At 40.7% G+C, this 11,363-nt stretch overlaps 1 protein-coding gene across 1 annotated transcript; it reads right to left on the reverse strand.

The window, feature by feature from the left end:
* Positions 1 to 8: 8 nt before the first annotated feature.
* On the reverse strand, positions 9 to 10,658 carry casd1 (CAS1 domain containing 1). Its single transcript, XM_083926195.1, has 18 exons — positions 10,302 to 10,658; positions 9,213 to 9,309; positions 8,829 to 8,949; positions 7,827 to 7,871; positions 7,674 to 7,736; positions 7,497 to 7,541; positions 7,255 to 7,378; positions 6,873 to 7,087; positions 6,323 to 6,742; positions 5,896 to 5,985; positions 5,467 to 5,586; positions 5,078 to 5,238; positions 4,813 to 4,888; positions 4,356 to 4,457; positions 4,062 to 4,202; positions 3,698 to 3,775; positions 2,844 to 2,936; positions 9 to 2,600 (listed from the first exon to the last, which is right to left on the reverse strand). Exons 1-18 carry the CDS (start codon positions 10,543 to 10,545, stop codon positions 2,331 to 2,333), a joined length of 2,505 nt encoding a protein of 834 aa, XP_083782321.1. The 5' UTR covers positions 10,546 to 10,658; the 3' UTR covers positions 9 to 2,330.
* Between the last annotated feature and the right edge of the window lie 705 nt (positions 10,659 to 11,363).

Consider the following 11,363-nt stretch of genomic DNA (forward strand, 5'->3'; position numbering starts at 1 on the left):
AAAAAAAGCACATTTTATGTTGGTATTATTAACAATGTACAACAGAATAAAGGCATTTATAAATAATATGGATACAATTCACATTTTTAAGACATCACAAAAAAATGTACATGTAACATATTTCAAAGAGGCCCTGCACAGGGGTATAAATAGTTGTTGCTTTTACACGACCAAAATGATCTATTAAGGCCTGAAACAATTACCAAATTTATAGCTGTTGATCAGTAATAGACGAGAAAACAGATCAGTAAACTTCACACATCAATGGAAATAGCAACATGGAATAACCATTCTCATCTATACAATGAGGTGATGCCTGGTTCTAGAAATTACAAATTTACTTGGCTCTTATTCAGTTTGAAAACAGAACCCGAGCTGCACATCATCAGATAAAAGACACGAGAAGCCTCAAAAGCTGCAGACAAATAGTTCCACTTTAAAGAAGAAAATCATTCTTCGCAGACCCATGTTTTTCTTTTAAAGAGAAGCTGGTAGAAAACAATCGACAAAGCAATATTTTACTAACCCCATGGTCGACGAAACATGAACCTCAAAATTCATAAGCGATACAGCTTGGATCGTATTTGCCAAGTGACCTTGACAAAACATTTCATACACCCAATAAAAATGTGCTGAAGTCCAGAAATGATCTGCAGGTACCATGTTAAACTCTTTGTTAAATATTGTATTTCACTGCAAAGATGAAAGGAAAATGTGGGTCTTAAAATGAAAGTGCTAATCTCTCTTAAATGACTGTAAAGATATATTGGCAAGGAGACATCGCCCATTTGTCAGCTAATAAAATATACAATATTTTCTTTTAAACAACAGTAATACGACTGCTCAGGTCAGAACTAAGTTGTCTTTTAGATGTGGCCCTGATGCAAAGTGCCTAACAGATGGAAGATTGGGATTACAGGCTACATCTGAAGATGTACTGCATGTATAAGCCACTGAGAGAAGCTGTATGTTGGAAGGCATTCAGTCTAACAAATCACTTTTTCACTCACTGACAGATGGTTCACTGACTGTGACAGCAGAGTGAGAGTGTATATTTAGCGGTTCTTCCTATTGTACAATAATGTGTGCAGGCCAGTGAATTAACACCAGAACTCTTTTTAACGTAAATAAGAGTACTAAAACACTGCTGAAGCATTGCTGTATAAAATAAAGTATCTCACTCTATCATACAAAAATACACAGACTATGAAGTGAGTTAATAGGACAGACGGCTATTAGACTGTAAAGGCTCGACCTCCGCAATGCGTCTGAGGCAAGTGATCATCTATGAGATGCTGGGATGGTTACAAAATTATCCATGGAATACAACCTTCACAAACAGCAGTCATAAGCGCAAAGAACCAAAATAAAACAAAGCCCAGAAACCAAAAACAAACAAAAAAAACCTGTATAAAATATAAGCTTAATTTAAATCATTAAATACTGTACATATCACATAGAATTTCAGAGCTACAGCAGGTGACCACAGTACCTTTGAGCACAAGGCAAACATTTCTAAAATCACTCACAAAAAACAACAAAAATTTGTCGCGGGATAATCCAACATTTTAACAATTGCACTCCACATTTGGACTTTTGTCAAAAACGTATCAGTTTTTTGATCACTCAAGCCGGTTGTTGGTCCAAATCTTGCATATTTAGATATCTAACACCAGAAATACTGTATATTGTTGGTAATAAAATGCAGCACAATTGTTTTGTTTTTTCTCTTTTCGATATCTTAATATGTAGATTTTGGATCGGCCTAAATGCCATGTGGACGGAGTGTGTGCCGAGTGATCCCTTCCAGAGTGAGGTTATGATAGGAAGTTCTGTATGTGACAAAATAAACTTGTCTAAATTTGTTGTTTGGATAAATAGAAGCAACGCTGCAAAAGTTCACGCAGCAAGCATGAGGTCCTGAAACGAGGACCTCTTTTTGTTTTGAGTAAAATCCCACATCTCCAAATCTTCTATTGAATCCAGATAATGTAAACGTGTCGAGCATTTTGTTCTTCTTTTTTTCCTCTCTCTCGCAATTTGCACTTTGCCCTGAAAGGAGCAACTTTTTTTTTTAAGCATTTTTTTCTTTTATTCAGTGTGCGACTTTCACAGCAGTCAAATAGTACAGACTCTGCTCAAACATAGCCAGCAGAAAGACAGGGTTTTCCCACAGGTCCCTGTGTTGTCACCCTACATAACTGAGTTTGTCTCCTGTGGCCACCAGTAGGCTAAAACATCGGGCCTGCTCCTGGTCTGGACCTGGACATCACTTTAACCTCAACAGGTGCTTGGAGAGTCTGCTGTACCCCCCTATAAAGAGATGTCCATCACGCTCCATGTGTGGGTTGGCTGCCCCTGGTCAGCAGCAATACAACCAGACTGAAGAGCCCGACGGCCCCCAGTCTCTTCAGCAGTGACACACTGTCTTTGGGGATGACCACCTGGGCCAGGTCATTGGTGATGAGGGAAATCTCATGAGCCACACAAACAAAGATGAAGGTGCTGACCATGATGTTAAGTGAAGGGTTTCCTGGGATCAGGACCAGAATTCCTTTGGTGTCTGCTGCCAGCCAGATGTGGTACTGGCATATGAACAGCTGGGGGAGACAGAGAACATTTAACCTTGTTGCCTCCAAGGAGCGAAAGAACATCAAACACAGAGCTGGTAAGGATTATACTCCTAATATTTTATTAGTGTTGCTTCTTGTATAACCTAATTTAGCTGACTTGCTGATTACTCATTAAACTTATTATATACCCTTCGCAAAATAATTTATGTAGGTGGACGTAAATGACATTTTTATTACATTATTGTAACACTTCTGCCAGATCCGTCTTACCTCCAAGGAGATCTTTCCGAACCATGCAAAGAATGAGCTATATATAGAGCGGGCGTAGCCAGGAATGTTCCTGATGAGAATGAAGGCCAAAATCTGTGGAGAGTGAGGACACACTGTGTTATGAGATTCTTATCATTTGAAGTAGCAGGCTGAAGTCAAGGAGTCATAAAACATCCACGTTAGTAAGTTACGTATGTGAGACGTAACATGCAATCATGACCAGTTCAGGAGCAGGTCGCTTAACTATGTTCTAAATGAACTTATCTACTGCACTTAAAACTGTTTCCTAGTGGGGACTGGCTCTACAGATACCAGTACTATCTTTATGAACAAAAGAAGGCACCTCCCTTGTTGTGAGTTTACTTGTATCAACCTGTCATGTGACCAGGATAATGACGGATAATGATCCAAATGAATTACAAGGGTTTTGCCTGCAATTATACAGCTTAGGTGCAGGGCCAAGGCGCCCTGCATGAATGTGCCAACAGCGAGCGGCCTTTCCCTCTCCTGTAGCTCTGTACATGGGCAGCCAGTAGGTGTGGTGGAGGCAGCAGGGCGCCACTCGCTGCAGGAGTTCAGCTGTCGTGAGTTTCTATGGTTACGTTACGTTCGTTCTGAAATTTGGTGATCTCTTCCTCTCTGCTACCGACACGACTAAGCTTTATGCAAAATGAATACGCAACGACACAAATATGCAAATTAGCAATGTCATTTAGCCCTCTTAAAACCCGGGGAAAAGACTGATTGTAATTGGGTTATTAACTATAAAACAACAAACGTTTGCCGTAAAAACATACAAGAACGAAAGGAAAGGAGCGGAAAAAAAGAGAGAGAAAGACAGATACAAATCTTACCTGGACCACAGAGATGTAAGGATGCATCTCGTTGCACTCGGTTTTTGTTTTGCAGCTACTGGCCCATATTGAGTAAGTCTAGAACAACAAAGAAAAGGATGAGGTGGTCGTTTGACTAGACCTTAACCAAAGCAGTTACTATAGCGACTGTAGAGCTGCCTCAGTGCTACACAATATACATTATCCATGTGAGATGCATAGATTGTCACTATAACCACTCACAGGCAAACATGAGTTACGGTAATTTCATATCCTGAGACCTTGAAAAGACCTTGAAAAGAACTTGAAAAATTAAGTAGATGAATACAATCTAAAAGTAATAAATCTAATCTATTGGTAGAAACGCAAGTGTAAAGAGTCTTACTATGAAGGAGACAACAGAGAGGAAGAGGAGCAGGTTGGAAATCTTGGCAGAGAAGAGGGCCTCTCCTTTGGCCTCTGACATCACCTGGCGCTTCTGAAGCACCAGATAGATGAAGGCAAATAACATGCCGTGTATCACTGCCTGCAAAAGAACAATTACCACATTAAAGCAATTTTTCCAAACGTTGCAAAAAATGGCCCCACTTAAAAAAGCTTCTGATGTACTTTGCCACGTATTACATTTCAAAATATGTGTCAATGCAAAGATTGACTACAGAGGTGGGGTGCAACTTACAAATCGGTCCAGCTTCCATCTGAACCACCACTCGTGGATGCTTCCGTTGAGCTCAAAGAGTGCGGAGATGGGCCACACAGAAAAGACACGCTCAAAGAAACCCTGGAGTCACAAGACCAAACCATGAATATTATATAAGCAGGGATTCAAACAAGGAGCAAAATATGAATTTAAGTAAAAATTATGACAGTATAGTCATTTTTAAAATATAGTAGGGACTGTCTTTTGATTAAATTCATCACACATTCACTATTTCAGTGCATATTGATCCATGAAAATATGTTGCATTTTATTTTAACTGAGAAGACATCATGATTAAAGTTGCTCATATGAAATCAACATAAAACCTGTAATATAATCTATTTACATTTTTCTTATTTAAAGTTTTACAGACTCAAAACTAACGTGAGGTACCAATTGTGGCTGGTGGGATTAAAATATTTTGTAATTCACCCACCTGTGAATAGGCAAAGACACAGATGAACAGCAGGAGGCCCAGTAATTTAGCCAAGACCCCCAGGTGCCACAAGCCACTACCTGATCACAAAAACAACACAGCCATTAGTGAAAAGCTTTTTCTTAGTGCAACCCTGCTGCTGACATCTACTACAGCTACCACATTTATTTTGTAGAACTAATAAAGTGTGTATTGATTCACATAGCCCAGGGTTTTTCCCATGGGAAAGTTTTTTCAAATTGTTATACACTTTTATTCTGACAACCTACTGTTGGCTTTCTTCTGAAGGATCTGAGGCCACAAGGCCAGCGTGGCATAGATGACGACAAACCAGAAGGTGACCAGTGGCACAAAGTAATAGAACTGGTAGGGTCTGTCCATTACCACACACAGCACCAGGACCAGGAAGTTAAGACGGAAAAGCACCTAAGGAGTGGAATGAACATGAAAACAGAAACATGCAGATCAATCAATAGTACCATCACACTGAAAATAGTCCAGACTAAATAACAATGATGTGATTGTATTTCATGCTACAGTACATCAATATTAGTAAATGTAGTTACACTAATATTTATTATTTATTTACCTTGAGTTTACTAAGAAAAACTGACTGCATGATCCTGGTTAAAGAATAACAGACTGTACCCTCACCTGGCACACTCTATACAGTCCAAAGTCTCCTTTGAGCCAGAAAAAGGAAAAGTGTCCATAGCCAGTCTGAAAAAGGTACGCTGCCACCAGCACGCGTACATGCATGTACACTGGAATGAACTAAAAGACAGAAAAAAATAATGTATGCCTTTATATCAAATAAAAACACTGTGGACACTGCAGAATTTCATTTTACGTCATAAAAAATGTGAGATTATTTTTGCCTTTATCATAGGTACAGCTTAAGATAAACAGGAAAGGGAAAGATAGACATGCAGCAAAGGGGATTTGAACCCCAGGCTGCTGCAGGGAGAACTCTACCAACTCTACCATGTGAGCTACCAGAGGACCGAGACAAACATAAGTCTGATTCTAATTCTGAGTGGGTAACTGCCCAATAGATGTGTAGAAGACAGATTCAAGACTCACAGCGCTGGCTCCAGATATGTGATAGATGAGGATGACCAACTGCATCCACCCTTTCCACTCATCTGTTTGCTCTCGGTTGAGTAATTTGGTCTGTTTGAAAAACAAAAACAAACAACACACACACTGAATTAGATATCGATCATTAAACTTGCATCATTACCAACAGCTTTGTTTTTTCAATTTTGGGTAAGTTGTTGCACACAAAAAGTTTGCTAAAGTCAGAGCTTACAGAGAGGTTAGACAGGAATAATGTGTATACAAGAGATGGAACAGTTAATTCATTCAAAGTATGTTCACAAAAGGACATCCATGAATTTGTCTTTGCCTTGTTAGAATGTACCTAATATAATGTTGAAATTAGACTGTGGTGTTTATAGTTGAATGCACACGCAAACAAAATGATTGCACTTAAACGGCGCCCACTCACCTCCTTGCTGCTTTCACTGTAGAACACACCCAGGACAAACATATAGATCAGAGGGATGAAGAATGTGGAGTGAGTGTAGAACTTCTGCTCTTTCATGAACACATCTGCTCTGTCACAAAGGTAAAAATAGCTCATGATGATGCCCATCCTGCAGAGGGCCTGGAACGGTGCCTTTGGGCCCAAGGGGAAAGCTGCAGTCGCTGGCTTCCTCTCCTCTAGGCCCTCTACATCAGGGGGCACAGGTCGGCGGTGACGGTTGTTACCAAGGACCTGGAAGACCAGCAAGACCAGGGCCGAGCCCAGGAAGAAACATGCTGACAGTTTCTGGAGGAGGTTTGGGGGTGGCAAAGTCTGGCAGCAGGAGCCATCAATAGGCCTCAGTAGCTTGTTGCACATAGAGTTCATGAGAATCATGGCTCCCTGATGGGAAGATAACACAGAGTGAGTTATATTCTAAAATAAAATGCAAAGACTGTGCTGCCACAATAGCATTGAATGGAACAAACTAACAGCCAACGAATAATCTTAAATTAACAGAATTCTTGCCTACCACATTCCTGGTGCTCTCAGTCAGGTGCAAGCCGTCGTCTGACTGGGTGATAGTTTCCATTGCAGCCTGGCGGGACGCGGCCAACAGCTTGATCCGGGACCGACCGTTACGCTTGCTGCTGTTGATCACATCCACTGCCGCTTCATTGTAAAGCTCCAGCTGTTGATTGGTGATCATTTTCCTGTTCTCACTCAACACCTCCTCATTTACTGGGTCTAGAGGACAGAGACATGTATGAGATGTTAATATTCACAATATTCTGCAATTACGTGTGTGAAATTACAAATCATGTCAACATTTTAGTCAAAAATACTACTTGGGAAATTAGGATTTAGACGATCACATCTAAAATACTCTGAGGTAACCAACCATCTGGACCCACCTTGCAGGACCCAGTAGACTTCTCCATGGTCAGCCAGCTTCTCCAGGTGCACAGCAATGGCTGTCACGTTGGCTTTGTACTGCTGCAATGCCTCGCTGCTGCCACTGCGCAACTTGATAGACCACTGTGGTAAAGGGATGGATTAATGGATGAGATTAAGATTGACATAACTCAGCCACCACTTTGTTTTTGACAATCATTAAATGCGCAAGCATGGCTAAGCACTCATTTATACAGCTTACTGTTGCAGCTCCAAGGATGACAACATCTGGCTTTGCTGAACCTTCCTGAAACACATGAGAAAAGTTGCAATTAGAAAAGCAAATCCATGTCCAAACCATGTGACGGCGTCAAGTTTCTGAAACATCTTTGACTATGAATGCTGCCTACTTGTTTTTTACTTTTTTTTTTATACTCACGTGTGTCCATGATATCAGGCGCTCCTTCATTGAATTATTTGCCTCTGGAAACCATAGGAAGTCCTACACACAAAAGGACGACATAGATGTATTATCAGAGTATGTTTTTATTTACTAAGAAAAGGAGGTAAAATACATCCAGAAATAGCTTACCACATTAACAGAGGAACTTTCATCTCGAAAGGAAATGTCCTCATGCTTCAGACATTACATGTGGACAGAGAGAAAGTCTGTTAGACAAATCATTTTCCTGCTTGAGATCAGAGTGCTGCAATTGTTGTTGATGGTTTTTTTTGTGCAAACCAATTGTTATCAACTTACATTTTTGTTCAGTACATTTTACCAATGCTACCTATGTCAGAGTTTCCTGTGGGTGTTTATTATAAAGGCTGAAGGACTTAAGATATTTAATGAAATCAGATGAATATACACAAAAAATAAGTGACTGGGGCTATTTCTCACATTAAGGTCATACCTTGAGGCTGAAATGCTGGGCTTTAGAGTAGCAGGTTGCAGTAAATTGATTACAAATGGTGGAGGCTAAATCCTTAGTCTATTGTAATCAACTGGGGAAGTGGGAGGATGTCAGGAAGAAACTTGTCTTATAGGAAGACATAAGCCCTGCCTCCAAAGCTATACCTATCTGTCTGCTCGGGTTTAGATCTTGCAGGTTAGCTTATGTCATGCAAAGCAAGGGCCTCTACACTTCCTATTCATTTTTGAATCCTATAGCCCTAAGAAAACATTGTTTAAATCTTCTCTTCTAATTGTACTCGCTATTTTTTTCACAGAATAAAAGTTTTTGTTGAAGTGCCTTGGTTATTTAAAAAAACATGCAAGTACAGCAGTTGTATAGCCACAGCAGGTACTATATCAAATTCTGAACAGTAAAAAATAACATCATTTCAGAATAAAACAAGTACTGACATTTTGTTCTCTAATTTTAGTTTACACTGTTCAGAACATGAGTGGATAGTAAATGGAGAAATGCCAGTTAATATCTGCACATTTTTTGTAAATAGTTGTGCTTCACATCTGTAGATCTGAATGCACCATCAACACTTCAGTGTTTGTTCAACAACTCTTGCTACTTCTGCTGAATAATTTCCAAAGAAAAAAAACCTGGGTTTACATGGTGCTTCTTCTAATAATTACCTTGTTTCCATCCTCTCTTCGCTCAGGGTCAAAGATTTTGATAAAGGAGTAAAATAGCTGCCTAATTCGTGAATCACCAACAAAGGCCACACGCTTTTCAGCAAGGCAGGTTTTGGCGTCACTGTAACACAAAAATGATGGTGAGGAATCTGGAAACTGGAAATCGTTATGTGTTGGTCCATTGCATTCTATAACCTAATCCAAAGCAGATCTTATTACAGTCTATGATAGTATCTTCTCATTGGTTATTCATCTCACAAACTCCCCACTCATCCTTACAGACAGACACACACACACTAACCACATAGTACACACACTTCTTTGTTCATTTTTGTGTCAAACATACTGTGCATAGGATGACCTTGCACAGTTAGTGTGACTCACATGCTTTTGTATTTGTGCATCATGCAGCCATACGGCTGCCATACGTTCTCCCCCAAGAAACGTCCTCTGGACAGCAGCCATTCACATGAGTCTCCGCCTGAAGGCAAGACACAAAGAATCCCCAGTAAAACTACTGCTTTCACTCATAGTTTCTCTGTGACCATAACTGAAACCTGCTGGCTCAATAGTACCCTGGCTTTTCATTCAGTGTTGTCAAAAGACTAGTATACAATACAGAGCTCCGCGAGGGGCCGTAGTAGAAAATGAAGCCAGCAGCAATTTAGCTGAACCATACATCTCTGCAGCTATTCATTTGTGTGCAAAATGAATGGAGCCATCAGCAAACAAATCAATCCACAGAACAGGCGAACATGAAAGCTGGCAAGCTGGCATAATACAAGTAGTGGCATCGCCAGCAAAAGCAGCTGCCCCCAGTGTGTGCACAGAGGTCTGGTTTTCCGTTGACGAGCAAAGTCCGTGCAACCCGGATGTCACAATAGGTGTCATGTCAGTCTTGGGTGTGGGACGAATACAAAGACTGTCAGTCTGTTCTTACACTCGAAAAACTGGGTGTGCATATTTAACCAACGCAGCTGTCTGACAAGCCAATGCAAACTTGTGAAATACATGAGACAGAAAGCCGGCTGCTAAAACTGTCGAAATCAAATGTCATTAGCCAACTAAGACTAAACAACGTATTTAGTCCTAGTTGGCTGTATCGGTGTACACACGTCTTCCCCAGCAGCAGTAAACAAGCGTGCCCTGACAGCAGCATGTAAACACAGCCAAACGCAGTGTTAGCTTTATGCAGCTAAGCTAGCAAGACAAAGCAGAGTTAAGTTCGTGCAGCTGAGTTACTCTTTGGTGAATTTATTCTGTATATGCAACGCATATTTGCATATTGTTAAGGTCTGCAACCTTTATGTCCCACATTTTAAAAGCAACACCGTTTAACTGCACTATATCGACCCGCAGACAGAAGTCTCGCACGCATACAAACAGATAGCTAGAGCTAAGCTAACATTAGCACTTTAGCTGCTGTCAAGTGTTTCACCGGCTGTGACTTTCATAAACAGGGAGACCACTTACCTCCATAGTACCGCGAGGCTGTGTGAAACACGAGGAGTAAAATGACGGCTACTAGCGATATCAATTTGGCGTTTTTGATGGTAAAATGTTGATTTATTTCGCGTTTGCCCAGGCTGTAGGCCAGGACCGCCATCTTTGCTCCTCCATGACAACAAGCACCTGTGCTGTTACAGCAGAGCGGCGCTCCTCCCTGCTCTCCGTCTGCCCGCTTTTCCTCCTGATGCGACACCGCTTCCTGCTCCATCACCGCCGGTCAGAGCAGGTGCAGATCAATACATAGATAAATAAATAGGAAAAAAAAGTTTTTTTTCTCCCCGGAAAGACAACAGTCACTTTAGGATAATGTATCGGAGTACGTTAAAGTTCGGCGCCTATAAGGAAGTGTTTGATGAAAAACTTCAGCCGGCTGGAAGGATGTAGGCGTCCTCACAATGAGCAGTGGGTGTGGTACCTGTGTGGAACAGGAATAGGTGGTTTAAGAATCAAAAGTTCTCAGGGAGCTACAATTTTACAGCAGTAGCAGCTAAACAAAGGGAAAGGAATGTCGTTCTGTCAGGCTTTATGTAAGATGGTTGTCACTGAACACAGCTCTGTTTACCCCTCGAGCAAAGTGTAACTTCGTCTCTTTGCAGTTGGTGATTTGACCTCTTGGATTCACTGAATTTAAAAACTCTTGGGCCATGCACTGATATCCAGGAAAGTGTTTTTTAATGTAACTCCCATAAATAAACTCAAAAGTTTATACTTGTTGGAATTGCAGTATGTTGAAATGGAGGAGGAGCAGTAGTGTCGAGGATATGGGCCTCTGGTACAGTAGATTCAGTTTATACTGACCACAGATGCAGATAAAGGTCCTATCAAATGTATTTTGTTTGGAGGATTTGTATAATTTGCTGAATTATTTTTATCCCTACAGTACATGCACTTTGTTCTCCATTCCAAATGCACATTTTAAAGTGTGTCATTTGTGGGAGAGAGAGTGTGACCTGCTTTTCTTATTTTCAACTGTATCCCATTCTTCAGGAAACAGCACTAAGCTAGGCAGAACATATGTTGGAAATT

The sequence above is a fragment of the Echiichthys vipera genome, assembly GCF_963691815.1.
Source record: "Echiichthys vipera genome assembly, chromosome: 13".
In the NCBI taxonomy this organism is placed as follows: Eukaryota; Metazoa; Chordata; class Actinopteri; order Perciformes; family Trachinidae; genus Echiichthys; species Echiichthys vipera.

Excerpts from the sequence above, each read along its gene's own strand:
- casd1 (XM_083926195.1), bottom strand. The coding sequence starts at position 10,545 with ATGGAGCAGGAAGCGGTGTCGCATCAGGAGGAAAAGCGGGCAGACGGA. Across the intron at positions 7,872-8,828 it reads GAAGAGAGGATGGAAACAAG|CATGAGGACATTTCCTTTCG; the intron begins GTAATTATTAGA and ends TAATGTCTGAAG. Across the intron at positions 6,743-6,872 it reads CTGAGAGCACCAGGAATGTG|GGAGCCATGATTCTCATGAA; the intron begins GTAGGCAAGAAT and ends TCTTCCCATCAG.